Genomic DNA, 17560 nt, shown 5'->3' with positions numbered 1-17560 from the left:
ATCTTGTCTGTGATTGGTCAGGTGATCGGTCAGCATTATAAAGCAATAGTATGGAGTACCCAGTGGTTACATACATACATAGGGATTTACTACATAGAAATGGATACTGGCGATAGCTCTTTACAATATATTTACAAATAAAGAGATTTGCATAAGGTACAAAAGATCAAATCAATTATTAGAATACATATTTCCATCGCCCGTTGCAAAAAAGAACCGGCCAGTACAGAAGATAGATAAATAAGATAGGGGCGAAAGGGGTAACAGTAGTGGTAGGTGGCATGGATCAGACAATTTATAACTCATAATTCCGTGACTCAATTAGAGCTCTTGGTGCAGAACCTGGCCGGCCATCGCGGCATCGCGCTCAGCAAACTGCTTCGGAGGGCGGAGATTGCCATTCCTAAGCTCTTTCCACGCGAGATCGAAGCGGGCGCCCATAGCCCAGGCGACACCAAGCTAAAAGGTTAGTAAAAAGAAATTATTGAAAAGGAGAAAGGGGGGGGGGGGGGGGGGCTTTACCATGACGGCAACAATGACAACCATGATGACAACCATCAAAGCCATCATGAACATGATCTCTTTGCGGGATTCGGCGTCTTCCTTGGCCCTGGCCTCGTCTTTAGCCGGGTTTTGGCCTTCGACGCGGCGCTGGGCATCCGCAGCGTTCTGAGAGGGGAAGATGACTTCGATGAACTTCTCGATCTGGTATAGTTGGTATCAAAAGGGAGTAAACAGGTAGAGAATGGGGGAGGTGTACCTTGCCACAGACGATGCTGATCTTCAAAAAGTTGGGGTCCTTGGGGCTGTTCTTCTTGTGTATCCGGCGGGCGTAGGTGCGGAAGGTGTCGCAGGCGACACGCAGATTCTGGGTCGACTCGAACATCAGCTGGCACGCCTCGCCCTTGGTGATCTTGACGTTGCGCTCGAAGATGGCGGGGTTGCGGAAGCACAGCTCCAGCGTCGCAATGGCCATGGTCTGGGGAATGCAGCAGAAGTTGAAGACGCTCTGCTCGCGCAGGCCGGCCAGATAGAAGATGCACTCGTCCATGTGCTCGAGGGCGTTGAGAACCATCTCGGAGCTGCAGTTCAGGGCCGCTTCGCGGTTCTCCAGCTTGAACAAATCCTCAAAATTGTCGACGTGCTTGGACCAGATCTCCTTGGGCCAGAACCGGCGGCCATCGTCCTCGTCCTCCTTGATGTCCCGGATGATGTTGGTCTTCTGCAGGAACAGACCCATGGACTTGTGCAGGCGCGGGCGCTTCAGCAGCGCCGGGTTGCCGAATTCGGCCTCAACAAAGAGCCGGGTCAGGCCCTCGCCAACCAGACCCGCGACGTAGTGGCAGTACAGGTCATACTCCTCGATCGTCTTGACGCTCGCGTCCTCCAGGGCCGCCTTGCGGCAGTAGTCGGCCATTCCGTTGCCCATCTTGTCCGTGATATCCTTGATGATCTCGCGGTAGGCGGGCTTGGTGTTCTTGAACTCGGCCACGACGTTGTGGAACTGAACCAGCAGCTCCCGGTCCTTCTCCTCCGGCCTGTTGCCCGTGAAGTTCCAGCCATCCTGCTCCAGGAAGTCCTTGAAGTTGCGCAGCAGCGGCTCCTTGGTCTCGAGCGGGATCGACGTATCGTCTTCGATCGTGTCCAGACCGCGCAGCACCAGGTAGAACAGACACACGGGCAGCAGGAGCTCCGGGTGCAGCTCCTTGATCACCGCGCTGAAGCTGCGGCTCGTCCGGTCGAGGAAGTGGAAGCACGCCTTCTGCGTCTCGGTGTCGTCCTTCTCATTGCGCTCGTGCACGGGATTATGCCACACCTTCCTACCAGCGCGAAAAACACGCCAGTTAGCTTTTGTTTACTCTCTCCTCCGTCCGTTTAAAAACCTAGTGGAAGAATTGTTGGGGAAAGGGGGGAAAGAGGGAAGAACCGCACCATTGGATGATCGCTCTCAGCTGCGACGGATGGAACGTATAGTAGATGGCGTTCGTCGCAAGACCCATTGTGACAAAAGCGGCTCTCGACACGATTCCAACAGGTCCAGGAGAGGAGAGGAGTCGGCGAAAAGACAGGGGAAAGAATGTGGGGGAGAAAGACCTCGCTCGAGTCTCCGGGACGGACACCGCTGGTGGGCCCAAGCTGGGATGTGCTGTCCACGGCCGGAAAATCAGTAATTCCCTGGCAATTAAGCGGTAGACCAGGATCAAGCCGGGGCCTGAGAGGGGATAAATACGGGGTGGAGGCGAGGCGAAGGAAGAAAGAGGCGTCTCTCGACTCAGGAGCTGGTGGCTAAACAGCTGTTCGTTACTTCGTACAGGATGGCTGATTTTCCCAGCGGCGAGGGATTTTGCCTCCAACGGCTAAAAGCAGCAGCATGGCGGCCTGAGGCTGCCAGGGCTGCCCAAAGGGGGATAGTCAGGTTTCGGATCGAGAGTCGGAGCGAAGCTTGGGCCCGCGTGGCTGCGGAACAGGATGGGACGGTATGTTACATGATCTTTGCGTGTGGGTACGGTAATCTAATCAATATATTACAGAACATGACCATACAGTATTGAAAGGTATTGAAAGAGAACCAAGAAAGCAACTCCCCGCCATGACGAAAGAGAATTCGTGGTCTGGCGGAGGGTCAAGAAATCGTTGTTTCCAGGCAGAGAAATTCCCTCTCTCGTCGGAATCTGGATCCCACGGGCTTTGTCTTGTCCTGTTGAATAGTTCTCGGACCTGAGCAGAGGCCGGGATATAGCGGTTTCGTGTGACTTTATTCCCAGCGAGCTTTGTTATCGCCCACCATGGTCGCCGACACCAGTTACTACGATGCCTTGGGCGTGCCCCCGACAGCCACCGAGCTGGAGATCAAGAAGGCGTACCGCAAGCTAGCCATTACGACTCATCCTGGTGAGAAATCGCAGAATTGTCTTTGGTTGAAGAACACGCTGTCTAATGTCTTGAATAGATAAGAACCCCGGTGACGAGACGGCGCACGCCCGATTCCAAGCGGTACGTGGATGGTCATTGAATAGAATCAGGATGTGAGGGGGGTATTGACTGGCTGGTCAGATCGGTGAAGCCTATCAGGTTCTCAGCAATGAAGAGCTGCGGACGCGTTATGACAAGTACGGCAAGGAAGATGCGGTTCCCGGTGGTGGTTTCGGTAAGAATGTACAGTTGCAGGGGAGATAAGAAAGATCGCTAACGAGACGCAGAGGATCCCTCGGAATTCTTCAGCATGATCTTCGGTGGCAGCGCGTTTGTCGATTTGATCGGTGAGATCTCGCTCATGAAGGACCTCACGGCGACCATGGACATCACGATGGAGCAGATGGAGGAAGAGGAGCTTGCTCAAGCGGCCGAGGAAAAGCTGCACATGCATGAAGAAGGCGAGACACCCGAACCTGCTTCTGCATCTGCTTCTGCATCTGCGTCTGCGTCTGCGTCTGCGTCTGCGTCTGCCGAAGCATCGCATGAGACCACTACGACTGCCGAGACCAAGGCGCCTGCTGCTGCTGCTGCTGCTGCTGCTGCGGAGAGCTCCGGGCGGACATCTGGAACCAGCACGCCGCGCCGGTACCTAGGCCAACAGGCGATCATGGACAAGTCCGAGGAAGAAGCGCGGATGGAGGCAGCTGGACTGTCTGCGGAGGAGAAGGAGCTGCGCAAGAAGGAGAAGAAAAAGGGGGGCCTGTCGAAGGAGCAGCAGGAGAGGCTGGCGGCGTACGAGCTGGAGCGCAAGAAGGCGCGCGAGGAGCGGGTGAGCACTCTGGCGCGCAAGCTGGTGGACCGGATCAGCGTGTGGACGGAGACGGACAAGGGGCCCGATGTGACGCGGGCGTTTGAGGAGAAGATCCGGCTGGAGGTGGAGAACCTGAAGATGGAGTCGTTTGGGCTGGAGATCCTGCACGCGGTCGGGGCGACGTACACGCAGAAGGGGACCTCGTTCCTCAAGTCGCAGAAATTCCTGGGCATCTCGGGCTTCTTCTCCCGGCTAAAGGACAAGGGCACGCTGGCCAAGGAGACATGGACGACCATCTCGACGGCAATTGACGCCCAGATGACCATGGAGGAAATGGCCAAGATGGAGGAACGCGGCGGCGACGACTGGACCGACGAGAAGAAGGCAGAGTACGAACGCAAGGTGACGGGCAAGATCCTCGCCGCCGCCTGGCGCGGCAGCAAGTTCGAGATCCAGAGCGTCCTGCGCGAGGTCTGCGACCAGGTTCTCGGAGACAAACGCATCAAGCTTGAGAAGCGCATCGAGCGCGCGCACGCTCTAGTCCTTGCGGGGAGCATTTACGCCAAGGTATTTTCCTTCATCATTAGCTCTTCTCTCCAACATTCTAACTATTGACAGGCCGAACGCGACTCCGAGGAAGAAGGCGACTACATGGCTTTTGAACAGCTGATGGCCGAAGCCATGTCCAAGAAGGGCAAGAAGGAGAAGAAGAAGCACGAGCATAAGGAGGAGCAGTAGTAGCAGCGTATAGACATAGTACAACTTTATTTTCATACATTCAGTAAATGCCAGGTGTCGAACTACCACTGTAAAAGGACCTCCCGACCAGCATCCAAACCATGCGAACAGAAGTAAACCATGGCACTCCTCCGGTCGGCATCGAACATGGGGTAAAAGTGCGTCAGACGCGCACAGGAAGGGACATCGGCACAGGTGTGCGGGGAGAGGACCAGTCCCTCCTCCTCGATGGCGATCCATTGCTGCGCCATCTCGGCCACGACGCGACTGTTCCAGACTCCCTCCTGGACGGCGGCTGCGCGGAGGACCTGTACGGCGCGACGGCGGATGGCCGGGTCGCGACAGCGCGCGGCCGCGTTGAACATGCACCCCGTTATACCTAGATCGAGGGAGAAGCTCGTGCCCGACTCCGTGGTAGCAGTAGTTGAGAGGAGCACGATGGATTCGCCGATCTGCACCATCTGGTCGAACAGCGGACAGTACCTGTCCCATTTGACTTGGTCGGCGTCCGTCGCATCGCTCAAGTCATCGCTTTCCCGCAAGATATCTAGCGCGATGTAGCAGTCTATTTTGCGCATCTGGAGGACCATCGCGCCCCGGCGGTCCCGGTCGGTAAGGCTCTCTCCGCGCTGGCGGAGGAAGACGTCCAGAGCTACAGACCATTTGGCCAGGAGGGCCAGCGAGGTGTCGCGGAGGGTGGCTGGCGAGACGGCACAGCTGGGGGGGTGTAGGCCGCTGCCGCTGCCGCCCTTTTTGTCGTTCTGGAGATTGGTGTTGTGGACGCGGTAGTGGTAGGTGTACAGCTCGAGCATCTCGCGCGCCTCGGCGAGCGAATGGAAGACAACAGGGCGGGACAGATCGATAACCAGCTCGGGCCAGAGGTTGGAAAAGTTGGATCCGTTCATGTGTCGGACGGTCTGAAGTTCAGAAAGAGAAGAAAAAGAAAAAGCAAGTCCACTGGATATCACTTACCACCATCGCTTGTGCTTCGAGCCGGGTAAAAAGTCCGCACAAGATATCGACGGGCACGTACGGGGTACGACTCGCGCCCGAGACGGCCAGATACGAGGACAAACTGGGCACCGTGTTTGCCTTGAACTCGCCGAGGATCTTGAGGCCGCTGGTGATGTGTGTGATGGCGGAACCGTAGTACCCTCGCATTGCCTGAAAAATTAGCTAGAAGAATGGAATGTTCCCTCTGGTGTGAATGAATGAATGAATGAATGAAGAAGAAGACAGAAAGAGGTACCTCGAAACAAGCAAACAGAATACACGAAACCAGACAGACATCAAGAGGCTGCGAAGCCCCGTGGGCAGGCATGAGACAACGCATGGCACGCAGGTACTGGCGCAGAGCGAAGGAGGAGTGGGCGGTCATCTGGCCGGAGCGAAAGGGCGCGCCCTCGTCGCGTTCAAAGTGCTCGTGCAGCGAGCCCAGGGCGACGGTGACATGGCGGATTGCCGGTTCGTGGTGAGCAGCCTGCAGCAGCAGGCGTTCCCAGAAGGCGCATTTGAAGTCGCCGGCGAGCTGGGGGGCGGTCCTGGAGAGGAAGAAGTGGAACGAGCGGCGTTCCTGGTCGGAGGTGAAGAGGGAGGTAGAGGGGGAGGGAAGTAGGAGTAATGAATTAAATGATGCTGGTGGTGATGGTGGTGATTGTGATGGTGGTGAAGATTGTGATGGTGAAGCTTGAGTCGAATATCCGTCGCATTTCCGGCCGGTCGACGTGCAGCGCAGACACGCCGGGCGCTCCTCGCCACACTTGACGCGTCGTTCTGAATAGCTTTAGTTTATTTGAGCTGTTTATTATTATCGGACAAGTTCTCACTCCTGTTGGTCAGTTACAGCCACTAATTGACGCGGAAGACGGACTTGCAGGTCGAGCAGCCAGTGCGTGTCTTGGGGCGAAAAGCCCGTTTCCTGTCTTCAGGCGCTACTCGGGGCATGAGTCGAATGGATAGAATACTGGAATGATAGAATGGAAGATAGAATGGAAGATAGATCGAAGGTAGATCGAAGGTAGATCGAAGATAGATTGAAGGTAGATCGAAGGTAGAATCGAATGAAGGTAAGGATGTGGGGGGGTTTGTAAGCAGATTATATGGATAACAGGATAAACTTGTATATAAATATATAAATGAGTACAATCTAAGTAATATATGGGTATCCAATCTAGGCAGCAATCAAGCAGTATGCAGAGTTAGGCAGCATAAGCAGAGTTAAGGAGTCTCGCGAAGCATCTGGCAATTCATCAGTATCTGGCTCACATCTTCACTACCAGACGTACCGTCTCGTCTAAGAGGCTCGCCTTGGTGGTGATGCCCATCTTCTTGCGCAGCTTGCGACCCGGCATGTCGCTGTCCTTGCCCGGCATGATGCGACCGGGATGAAAGACGTTCAGCAGGACGAGAGCAAACAGCATGGGCAGCGAGTCGAGACAATACTGGAACGCTTCGTGGCGGGGGATCGACGATTTGATTCCTTGCGAGTATTCGCACAGTCGGAAGACAATACGCAGCTGAAGTAGTCGTGGTTAGATAGGAGAAAATAATGGAAGAAGAAGGAAAATCTCACTGTGATCAAAGCGAGACAAGCGTAGAGAACGTATAGCAGAACCAACGCCTGTCGAGAATCATGACGACCCTGTCGGAGGATCTTGCGGTGGAAGCCAACCGCACAGCCGATAAACACCAGGACGAACAGCTGCTGGACTCCCACGCCGGCCATGTAGATGTGCAGGCCGGTCATCATTGTGTTGTACGAGACGTTATTTCCCGATGCCTGAGCGGCGCCATAGACCTGAACAACGAATGCTCTAGAGATAAGGGATGAGAGATTAGCGAGACCATTCAGACCATTCAGACTATTCAGACCATTCAGACTATTCAAGACTCAGACTTGGACGTACATGACATCCAGAATGACGAAGAACATGCCGAACCGCCACGGACGGATGCGCACGAGTCGCGCGTCGTCGGTGAAATTCCACACCATGCGTCCCATAACCATGTACACGAAGGCGTTGGTCCACAGCGGCGCGACCAGGATGATCACAAACCAGGCGGCGTAGTCGGCGTAACTGGCGGGGGAGAGGATGCTCAAGACGCGGAAGATATAGGTGACCGTCTGCATGATGGCGGACATGGCGATGACCCAGCAGTAGGCCTTGCGGTGGAGGATGGCTTGAGCGAGATGGGCGACGGCTGTGATGCCGAAGAGAATGAGGAATAAATATGCGGCGGCGATGGAGGGGCAGAACGCCCACATCGTATCGGCGGTTGAGAGGGCTGGAAATTGGTATTAGTTATGGCTTAATAATTAGATATAAGATGATACTACCTTTGCACTCTGCCATGGTGAAGTTGATGACTGGTTGGTAGTTAGTATATGGTACAGGGAGAATTTATACCTAGTATTTATACTATTGACATTGATTGTACATACGAGATGATGGCTTCCAATTGGCCAAGTCGTATGGACAGTCCAATCGTAGGTGATTACGTATACTATACGGAGACCATGATTAAACTGACGGCGGTAGATGGCTGCCTAGAGTCTCTAGTCTGGAGAGAGTATTTCTGACTGAAGAGAGTATTTTTAGAGGAGATACAGTACTATCTCCTCTGTACTATCTACTCAGGAACACCATCCCCCACTTGATGCCCCGTGGTATAATTCCCAAAACAAGAATACTGGTACTCCGCCTCCTCATGCAGCTGGGGCACCCCCTGCAAGAAATCCTGCAGCGGACAGAACCCCTGGCTGGAATTCGCGCAGCTGGCCAGCCCGTCGAGCGGAAGGGGAGCATTGTTGAGCACGAAGCGGAGGTAGTCGGTGGTATTCGGCGTTGCCGACAGGTCCGGGTTGCGGTAGAGCACGGGGGCCAGCTCGTCGAACGAGACACCCGCGGGACACGTCCAGACCTCCGAGGCCAGACGGGCGCCAAAGGGGGTCATCTCGTTGAGGTGGAAGGTCCGGGGTTCGGGGGCGTGAGCGACATCCTCGGGGAGGCCATCTGGCCCGTAGCGAAAGTACGACAGGCCCAGCGCGGTGAGGACGGAGAGGATGATGTCGTCGTGCGACATGTCCATGTACAGCGGCTGGTGGAGGGGGAACTGCGCCGTGTTGTCGTCGTAGGTGTAGTTGATGCTCGTGTCGCTGGCGAAGATCAGCTTGGCCTCCAGCCGCGCCGCCAGCTCCAGCACGTATCCGATCCCCTGCGCGCGACCGGAGGGCGACCCGAAGCCGTAGTCGCCGTAGAACTGCAGCTCGATCTGGTACTCAAAGTCGCGCCATTCCTGCTCCGTGAACAGGCTGCAGAAGGCCGAGGCCCCCAGCGTCGCGTACTCGTACGGGCACAGGTTCTGCATCGCCAGCACGTCCGCCGTCGTCAGGTTGAAGTCGGCCGGCAGCAGCGCCGACAGCCGCGCCAGGGCATCCTGCGTGTATCGCGGCACAAACACCTCCGCCGAGTCATCGCCCTCCGACATGTCGCCTGGACACGAGTCGTAGGAAGCCAGCGTGTTGTTGTAGGGGTCCGTCTCGGGGATGATCACCAGCTCGTACAAGTCGGCCGAACTGTTCGCTCCAGCATTTCCAAAGAAGCCGCCTAGACGCCTAGTATTAGTAAAAAACACAAGAAAAAGAAACAAGAAAAAACTCACTCAACCACCAGCGAGCACTCTCCAGAATTCTCGCCTGCGAAGTGGTGCGAAAGACCGGCTTGGGCCTCGCCGTCCCGTTGGGAAACACGTTCAACGACTCGTTCCACGCCGCCATCCCGGCCCCGGCCCGGTACAGGGCGCGCCCGTACTGATCCCAGTGACCGGCCCCCGAAGTGGCCTCGGTGGCCGCACCGCTGGCAAGCAGCGTGTCGGTGCCCATCACGTACTCCCAGTCCGCCAGGAAGGCCAGCGCCCCCCTGCCGACCGTCACGTTCGGGTGTGCCGCCGCGTACTCGACCAGCTTGGAGTTGAAGGCGGCCATCCCGTCGCCGTCCAGCGGGTACGCCGTCGGGTACCGCTGGGCGTGCCGGTGCAGGACGTGCACCTGCGACAGCTCGCAGCCCCGGGGCACGCCCTTGGGCAGTCCGAAGCCCGGGGAGTCCTTGTAGGGGCTCAGGTTCGCCCAGCTGGTGGTGATGTCGAACCCGGAGGCGTACACGGCGCCTGTCGGGGCGGGCGACGGAGACGACGGCGAGGAAGACACTGCGGCCGCCTGCAAGGCGAGAGCCAGCACAACAAGGAATTCTTGCATTGTGAGTTGTCAGTTGTCGATTGTTGAGATTTGATTATGATTCTGGCTGGGTACTCCGTATTTAAGCAATTAAACTCATTAATTAAAAAAAATTTAAAAAAAAAAAAATCTATGCAAGGGATGGACAATCAGATTACCCTGAACAGATAAGATGCGTCATTGGTGGAGAAAGCTAGTAGACTAAGAGAAAATGGAGGGGAGCCTTTCTCAATAGTGGACTGACAATAGACAATAGACAATAGACTCGCCGCTACTCAGCCACGGAAACGGCACAGAGCCCCAAATGCGCCCACACGTTGATATACACGTGCCATGGCAGGGCAGAGCCATTCGTGAAGACGGACCAGGCCGGACACGGCTCGGCAGGAAGTCGTCCAGATACGAGCACCAGAGTCAAGTATTCTAATAACTATGCCTAACTTGATCATCTGATAAGATCTACCTAATTCCTAGTAACTAGACCATGCATAAATCTAGATTCTGGACATCTTTACTGTCTGCAGGTAGTCTATTACTCAACAATAAAATTGAGATATTAAGCCATCCTATAAATGATGATAATTCATACAGATATATTTATAATAGAGTGTTGATTATATCTATAGTAAATAGGGTATTATTCAGAAGGTCTTTAATAGGTTTTAATTACAGACGGCTATAGTGGATAGTATCTAACATCAGATACAGCTTTATCCCGTACTCCTAAATTACTTATAATCAGGCCTAACTATAAGCTTCTCATTGCCTAGGCTGTACTTACCACCTGATTACTCTACTCTGAAGCTATAAGTAAATCAAATGAGTACTATTTGTACTATCAAGTCTGAACATATAGCTCCATAAGTCCTATATATTCACTATCACAGCCAGTCTCCATGAGAACCATGTGCCCTCAACAATTAGAAAACTCAAATTCAGATGAATTCCAGGGAGATACATATTAGATATCTCAGTTATAAATTGACGTGAGCCCATCGTAGTTGGCAATATCACGCTTATTGTAAATAGATGCCTTATGTTCATAAGGCTCCTCGGTCTCACGTTTGATGTAGATGGATGTTGCATGTTCATAAGGCTCCTCAGTCTCACGCTTGGCGTAGATGGATGTTTCATGCTCATAAGGCTCCTCGGTCTCGCGTTTGTTGTAAATAGATGCCTTATGTTCATAAGGCTCTTCAGTCTCGCGTTTGTTGTAAATAGATGCTTTATGTTCATAAGGCTCCTCGGTCTCGCGTTTGTTGTAAATAGATGCCTTATGTTCATAAGGCTCCTCAGTTTCGCGCTTGACTTCAGCAGCCGAGGGGGCATCACGGTTTGCAATTGGGGATCCGATCACGGATGTGGCCATGATGGCGGCGAGGAGAGTTATAGTAATCTTCATGATGGACTGGGAGGGCTTTGGGAGTAATGAAATTTTGTCTGATTCTTTACTTCTCAAGGAGACTCGGTTAGACAGAGAGGGTGTAGTGGGCAACAGATTATCAATATAATGTATACTTATATATATGATCACTTGAATTAATTACAAAGCCTGCAGTGCCCCCAGCATTAGAAAAATCCCATGTTGACCAGATTTTGACGATGCGTTGACCACTGATTCTTTGATTCTGGCCACAGATAAGTCTGACCCTGGATGATGATTATGTGTTGTTGACTCAATATTGACAGGCAATGAAATCATGGTTACCAGCACTCTCTTTTTTCTTTTTTTTCTATTTAAAATGTAATGTATAGAAGAGAAAGCACAAAATAGTTTATACGGCTTATCATGAGGGCCTCAACATGGTTCCGCAACATCTCAAATAAGCACAACATGATTCCCCAAGACGAAGAGAAAGATACGGAAAGACTCCTCAAGAGTGACCTTGATCAATTGTCTGACGTTTTTATCGCGGGCTCTCAGCGCAATGATCCATCTCTTTTCTGGTCCAGACTGGCGACCAATCTTCTCTGTGTGTTGATTGCGCTTGTCGCGTTTGTCGCAGTTCTGTTATTATTGACCTATACAAGAGGTTCACAATGTTTTGGCACTTATGAGAAAGGTTTCGATACTGACCTCGGTAAGAGTAACCCCTGCACACACCAGGTCTTGGCTAGATGATGTAAAACTAATTTCACATTTGTCCATAGCTGTTGCCAAGGGGGAGATCGAATTGCAAAAAGTTCTCTTCACTGGAGGCATACATTTTAATGCTGATGGAAGTGTTTATATCCAAGACGCCTCTGGACCAAAATATGTGGGGATTCCCGAGCCTGCCATTGATAAGGCATGGGATGAGTTACTGAAGGGTATGTGTATACCTATATGCTTTTTGGGCATTTTTTTGTCATACACTGACAGAAAGCGCCCCCTTTATATCCAGGTCAAATCGTGAATTTAGACGGGTCTCAGGTCCCAGATATCAAGGACAGGACCTATTTCAATCCACAGTACCAGGCCTACGAGACTGGACTGGATGTTTTCCATCAACTTCATTGCATAGTATGGCTCCTTTGGCGATCTAAAAAAAAATTCCTGGCGAATTGTACCTTAACCATCTATCTAGAACCGTATCCGAATGTCTCTGGATCAGGATTACTATGGCCCATTGGACAAAAGTCCGCATGGAGCTAGGGTTCACCTTGGTTTGCCACTCGATTTCCTTCTTCGTTTGTTGTCCATAATATCTCTCAATGAGGAGTAGCTAACCTTCTCTTGTGGCGGTAATTAAGACCATTGCCTTGATTACATTCGCCAAAGCATTCAGTGTAGTGCGGATATGACACCTGTCATCATGTATTATCAACCTCTAATCAATATGTCAATGGTAAGTTCTGTTTTTCTCCTTATTTAGGAACCTGAGATAAACAATAGCATGGAATTATTACTAAATGTAAACTGATTTTAGCCGGCATTTGAACAAGTTCATACTTGTCGAAATTGGGATAAGTTACATCAATGGGCTCACTCAGCGCTAATGGCAAGGCCTAGAGAGTGAAGGTATATTGGGAATTGTAGTAATTAGTAGTCTTCTCATCCCAGCCAAGTGACCCCTCCTGGTGTATATCTATATAGAAGGCATGCACTAGTGAAGTAATGAAATATATGGAGCAAAGTGCAAAGCACAAAAGAGGAAAATATAAGAAAGATATAAGAACAATGAAACAACATCTGTTCCTATGTAACTGGGTGAGATCTTCCAGTCCCTCTGGAAGAACCCTAATCCAGGTAGATTCCCAAAACCATCTTCAAAACAATGAGGATGCCTGCATGATCAGGGACCTTGAGTCAATCTACCAACAGTTTCCTGAAGCTATAATCGTTGTATATGTTTGTTTTCATGGAATAGACCTCTTAAGGCGCCAGCAGATGTGGCTTGGATCTTAGGTCATTTAGGGTTTGTCCCTGATAGAGCAACCTGCAGATAGATCTGCTGCGCTTATCATAAGCAAAACCCTTTAATATGCAATCCGGAAATTAATCATGGTATACTTACTAGGAATGGTTTCTAGGGCTCCTTCTAGTGGCGATGAAGGGAAACCACGCGGTGAGTGGTGGTGGTGGTGGCGGTGGTGGTGATATTTGAATGTGGCAGCGCGTTGGAGTTATCTAGCTCAAGACTACGGAGTATAACTATATATAAGTAATAGATCAACAAGAGCTGGTGTTTTAGCAAATTGACTCAATCTTTCCGCCTGACATCACAATTTATGCTGATTTTATTATGTGGAGTAGATTCCTTAGTTATTGCCTGGAGATCTATAATATAATACAAGCAGTGATACGGCGACACCCTCTCCTTCTATATAAGGGAACTCCTCTGCCATAGAATCCAGGTCTCAAGGCAGTTAGCACCAAGTGCTCAAAGCTATATAACTTTTATTATAATTTATCAACTTCTGCCTTAATTGTAAGGCCGGTACCGACGCCGCCCTACAACCCACCTGACTAAGCACACCTCGCGACTGTTAGTCGACGTTGGGCACCGGTCGGGCACCCGTCAAGTACCCCGCTTAGAGTTGGGATATATACCATTCCCCCAGATAGACAATAGGACCTCAAGCACTTCGTCTTGTTCTCTTATCAGACCTACCATAGACTTCTCGTATCCCTAGACCTTGCTGTTATCCAGTCGTACCGACATCTCACCTATCAACCCCCAAGCAGTGCGAGGTCACTGCTTACATTAATCCCTGCCTTAATTACTGCGTCGATTCCTGCGTCAATTCCTAGGTCATTCCCATGTTGATTCTAGGGCGGTTCCAAGGTGATTCTCTAGATGATTACTATATTGATTGCTAGGTAATTTTAGGTAATTTTAGGTAATTCCTGTTTAATCCCTATATCAATTCAAGTCCTAAGATTCCGTAGTTATAACTACAGAGTACTAATAGGTTAGAGAACTTAATAGATCATATAACTCTTCTAGCTGGCCCAATACCTTAATGCCTAGATTATAGGGCAGAGAATTCCCTTATAAAGAAGAGAGGTGTCGCTAAATCTCAAAGGGCGTCCTTAAATCCTTCAGGGCGTCCTTAAATCCTTCAGGGTGTCGTTAAATCCACAGGGGTGTCGCTGTAACACCAACAACACGGAGCCGCGAGGCCAGAATGTAGGGTACTCCATATAGAGGTTTTCAGGGAGGTGAGAGCTGTGATCTAGGTCTCGGTCGCCAAATTGGAGACTAGGTAGCGACTCTGAAAGAGCCTTGAACTGGGCTGTAAGAGGATAATTGCGAGATACATGCATACATACATACATTAGTATGGAGTACATGAGGTATCACTGTATCAACGCTAGCTGCTTATGTTCAATTGATCCTTGGAGTGATTTAACAACCTTGTAATCTACATATGTGTGTCTCACTTCTTGAATGTGTACAAGATAAGCGGGAGTTCTTTCATTGGGGACTGAGATTAAGGAAAGACAGGGGGGCATGTCCATGGAATCGTTGGTCAACCCCTCCATACACTTACACTTAAACCCAATTGAAATACGTCGTATTCAGCCAACGAATCCTTGAAATATAACCAGGGTCCGATTTGGTTGAGACATTTCGCGCTTGCAGGGGTGTGCAATAAAGTACTGATTTGATTTCGGGAATATAAAATTAATGGCCTATTATGTAGCAGGGTTGGCCTTTGATAATCATGTTATTTGGACTTTAGATTGCGTCAAGTCCACTAGATACTATTTGCATTTTATAATTACGATACCCTTGATATTACGGAGTATAATCACCTCATTAGTAACAGAATCTCAACATCTTGTTTTATCTGGTGCTTTTCTCCCCAGGGGTGGCTGTCATTCAGCCTACTAGGATTAGGGTATGGTAGTTACACTTCCTAGTGTACCTACTCCATACTCCGTACCGCCGCTGGCTGTGTAAATCTCCAACAGAAGAAGTACTAAATAAATGAGTACTATTGGCAGTCAATAGGGGGCTAGCTAGTGTAGGATTTCAGGTCCAGGGACTGCAATTCCAGGATCGGGGGTATCACGGAACCAACTTGCGTAAAGTAGTAAGCAAATTGGCAAAATTCGGCTTTTGACTAAGTGTATTCATCGAGTCAGTCTACAATAAACTCAATCAATAGGCTGACGATAGCTACTAGTCACCTGCGCGATGGCCGAGGTTACCACGCGGGGTGGCAAAGAAGGATAGACTGGTATAGGGAACGTTGCGTGTAATCTAATCACTGATGCAGGGAGCGAGTCATGCCTCGCAGTTCAATTCTTATAAAGGGAGTATGTATATCCTGTGGATAGATACAGCGCTGGCAAAAATGGAGTCTTCTGAAGTAAGTGCGACCCAAGTAACTCAGATGGATGGTCTTAACAATAAGAATAAGAACCAGAGCGACAAAACCCATCACCGACGAGCCCAATTACGAGACTCTCAACGTAAACACCGTCAGAGACAACAAGACGAAGTCGAGAAACTCAAAATACAGATCCAAACTCTAAAGAAGATCTTGCGAAATGTATATGCGCAAAGGGAAAAGCTACAAGGGGTGATCTCGGACTTCTTCTTGCTGGAGATCTCACGACAGAAACAGCAGCAGCACGGGGGGGGGGGGCGACAATGGCTGCTGCTGTAAGTCAACCGCAACAACGACTTTCGAACCGGAGAATCAGCTCTGGGGTACCTTGAGTATAGAAGATCTCCTCTCAGCGGCGACTGAAACAGCGAACTCTTCATACGACTGGGATGCCGATATATCAAGTCTAATTGCCTCTGGGCAATCAAACGATGGAGGGACCAAGATGAAGGAGACAACTTTGGGTGAGAAGGATGAGCAGATGATGACTGCAGACCAAGGCCTTGCAGATGATTATATAGATCTTTTGGGTTTATTCAGTGAACATACTTGATTCTATACCATCATATCAAATCATCTTTATTGCTGGTATTTAGTAGCGCTCGCTCTCTGAGAGGTCAAAATATGAATGGATCAATAGTTATCCCCAGTATAAAGGGTAATGCGGCAGACTATACCAACTTCTCTTTCTTTTCTGTCTTTTCTATTGTTTGTAGCAACAATTATAAGTATACCTAGGTATTCTATCCCAATGACTGATCAGTGTACATGCGCCATGTCATGTCTTTTCCAGGCATGCTGAGATTCAAATTCATAGATGGCATCAGTATCGCGGCAAATATGGGTCGTCCCCAGTCCATTCACTGCATAAAGCAGCTCTGGGCCCGAGTCATCGAATGCATATCGGTCAAGGGCAGTGTCGCCCGCACAGAGAATTGCCTATTATTGATATTTAGTCAATGAGTCAAGAATGGTCCATCATGAAAAGGAAGATCAATCTTACCTGTCGAATGTAATCAAAGCAATGATTAAGATGATCATTACTGATCATCTCCTCGGGCATACTGGTGCCCGCCACCACTTTCCCTTGGTCATTGACCCTCATCAGGGTGTCACGCATCATGATCTGTTCGCTGTCAGTTGCAAGATTCTACCGTTGATCTCGTTGGGGACTTGCAAGACAATGAAGTTGGTGAAACATTGAGATCACATAGATCTCAGTCTCATTTTCTTTGCGTGGCTCTCGGTATAGCTCTGGCGTTGGAGCATTGGTTTCGACATCGAGAGGCAAGCCACCCGTGATATTGTAATATCTTGGATTAGTGACTTTCACAAATCCGAAACTGCCCTCTGAACAGGTAGGTCATTAGATGAATGATTGGTAGACGACTCCAGGGGCTTGTTTTAAGCGACAACCTACCTGGCAGGAGTTTTGGCCACGGTGAATTCTCCTGGGCCGGTACACTGTGTTCGAATTCACCAGCTCGAAAGAATGTGACTCTTCGGTGCTTGACTGGAAACAAAGGTTATCTTGGCTATCAAAAACATGGTCTTGACACAGACAATTACTCACACATGGGAAAGAATCTTTCTGATCCCAGTTCCACTGGCTTGCTTCGAGGATACTGTACCATGCCGAAGATCAAACCGACTACTACAAAGCAGGAGAGAGCCCAGAATGCTCGTTTATAAGAAAAAACCCTGTTCCATGGACGTGGACTTATTTTTTCCTCCCAGTTCTGTTCATCATTATCATCTTCGTTCCCGGACAGGGGCCAGTATGTTGGCAGATTTTCCTGCATGGTCATATCATAAACAAATATATTACTAATCTACCGACCAAAAAATAGCATAAAACAATGAACAGAGCGTTTTTAAGTTATGTCTAGTCTATTGTTAGTTGACAGGATGTTGAGTCAACATTGTCCACAATCTAGCAAGGTCAGTTGATAAAGCTAATAGTTACAACTTACAGCTTACAACAGACGAACAGCTTACTAGTTGTATTAACCAGGGAGCTTCCTTTCTCCCCGAGTACC

At 50.2% G+C, this 17560-nt stretch overlaps 8 protein-coding genes across 8 annotated transcripts; 2 read left to right on the top strand and 6 right to left on the bottom strand.

Moving 5' to 3' along the window:
- Positions 1 to 193: 193 nt before the first annotated feature.
- ASPZODRAFT_127920 (hypothetical protein) lies at positions 194 to 2296 on the bottom strand. The gene is made up of 4 exons (XM_022721868.1): positions 1933 to 2296; positions 761 to 1820; positions 523 to 705; positions 194 to 459 (listed from the first exon to the last, which is right to left on the bottom strand). Exons 1-4 carry the CDS (start codon positions 1998 to 2000, stop codon positions 322 to 324), a joined length of 1449 nt encoding a protein of 482 aa, XP_022586295.1. The 5' UTR covers positions 2001 to 2296; the 3' UTR covers positions 194 to 321.
- A 359-nt stretch (positions 2297 to 2655) lies between these two features.
- On the top strand, positions 2656 to 4484 carry ASPZODRAFT_127918 (hypothetical protein). Its single transcript, XM_022721867.1, has 5 exons — positions 2656 to 2892; positions 2951 to 2994; positions 3055 to 3148; positions 3201 to 4294; positions 4346 to 4484. The coding sequence occupies exons 1-5, from the start codon at positions 2787 to 2789 to the stop codon at positions 4463 to 4465; spliced, it is 1458 nt and encodes a 485-aa protein (XP_022586294.1). The 5' UTR covers positions 2656 to 2786; the 3' UTR covers positions 4466 to 4484.
- Positions 4485 to 4527: 43 nt separating this feature from the next.
- ASPZODRAFT_12590 (hypothetical protein) lies at positions 4528 to 6409 on the bottom strand (the record flags this gene model as incomplete). The annotated part of the gene is made up of 4 exons (XM_022721451.1): positions 4528 to 5382; positions 5438 to 5629; positions 5715 to 6246; positions 6315 to 6409. The coding sequence occupies 4 exons, from the start codon at positions 6407 to 6409 to the stop codon at positions 4528 to 4530; spliced, it is 1674 nt and encodes a 557-aa protein (XP_022586293.1).
- A 273-nt stretch (positions 6410 to 6682) lies between these two features.
- On the bottom strand, positions 6683 to 7818 carry ASPZODRAFT_12589 (hypothetical protein; the record flags this gene model as incomplete). The annotated part of the gene is made up of 5 exons (XM_022721449.1): positions 6683 to 6703; positions 6751 to 6981; positions 7038 to 7278; positions 7372 to 7750; positions 7803 to 7818. 5 exons carry the CDS (start codon positions 7816 to 7818, stop codon positions 6683 to 6685), a joined length of 888 nt encoding a protein of 295 aa, XP_022586292.1.
- A 277-nt stretch (positions 7819 to 8095) lies between these two features.
- ASPZODRAFT_55754 (hypothetical protein) lies at positions 8096 to 9719 on the bottom strand (the record flags this gene model as incomplete). The annotated part of the gene is made up of 2 exons (XM_022728559.1): positions 8096 to 9072; positions 9128 to 9719. 2 exons carry the CDS (start codon positions 9717 to 9719, stop codon positions 8096 to 8098), a joined length of 1569 nt encoding a protein of 522 aa, XP_022586291.1.
- A 949-nt stretch (positions 9720 to 10668) lies between these two features.
- Positions 10669 to 11100, bottom strand: ASPZODRAFT_138840 (hypothetical protein; the record flags this gene model as incomplete). The annotated part of the gene is made up of 1 exon (XM_022724497.1): positions 10669 to 11100. One exon carries the CDS (start codon positions 11098 to 11100, stop codon positions 10669 to 10671), a length of 432 nt encoding a protein of 143 aa, XP_022586290.1.
- A 387-nt stretch (positions 11101 to 11487) lies between these two features.
- Positions 11488 to 12224, top strand: ASPZODRAFT_138839 (hypothetical protein; the record flags this gene model as incomplete). The annotated part of the gene is made up of 4 exons (XM_022724496.1): positions 11488 to 11671; positions 11705 to 11779; positions 11850 to 12008; positions 12061 to 12224. 4 exons carry the CDS (start codon positions 11488 to 11490, stop codon positions 12222 to 12224), a joined length of 582 nt encoding a protein of 193 aa, XP_022586289.1.
- Positions 12225 to 16247: 4023 nt separating this feature from the next.
- Positions 16248 to 17329, bottom strand: ASPZODRAFT_163562 (hypothetical protein; the record flags this gene model as incomplete). Its single annotated transcript, XM_022726634.1, has 5 exons — positions 16248 to 16460; positions 16525 to 16647; positions 16699 to 16871; positions 16942 to 17034; positions 17095 to 17329. 5 exons carry the CDS (start codon positions 17327 to 17329, stop codon positions 16281 to 16283), a joined length of 804 nt encoding a protein of 267 aa, XP_022586288.1. The 3' UTR covers positions 16248 to 16280.
- Between the last annotated feature and the right edge of the window lie 231 nt (positions 17330 to 17560).

The sequence above is a fragment of the Penicilliopsis zonata genome, assembly GCF_001890105.1.
Source record: "Penicilliopsis zonata CBS 506.65 unplaced genomic scaffold ASPZOscaffold_1, whole genome shotgun sequence".
NCBI lineage: Eukaryota > Fungi > Ascomycota > Eurotiomycetes > Eurotiales > Aspergillaceae > Penicilliopsis > Penicilliopsis zonata.
The sequence above is the reverse complement of the archived record's forward strand: the minus strand, read 5'-3'. Positions and strand labels throughout refer to the sequence as shown.

Coding starts and splice junctions, on each gene's coding strand:
- ASPZODRAFT_127920 (XM_022721868.1), bottom strand. CDS start 2,000: ATGGGTCTTGCGACGAACGCCATCTACTATACGTTCCATCCGTCGCAG. Junction 1,821..1,932: donor CTGAGAGCGATCATCCAATG/GTGCGGTTCTTC, acceptor TCGCGCTGGTAG/GAAGGTGTGGCATAATCCCG. Junction 706..760: donor TCAGCATCGTCTGTGGCAAG/GTACACCTCCCC, acceptor CAACTATACCAG/ATCGAGAAGTTCATCGAAGT.
- ASPZODRAFT_127918 (XM_022721867.1), top strand. CDS start 2,787: ATGGTCGCCGACACCAGTTACTACGATGCCTTGGGCGTGCCCCCGACA. Junction 2,995..3,054: donor CGCACGCCCGATTCCAAGCG/GTACGTGGATGG, acceptor CTGGCTGGTCAG/ATCGGTGAAGCCTATCAGGT. Junction 3,149..3,200: donor GGTTCCCGGTGGTGGTTTCG/GTAAGAATGTAC, acceptor AACGAGACGCAG/AGGATCCCTCGGAATTCTTC.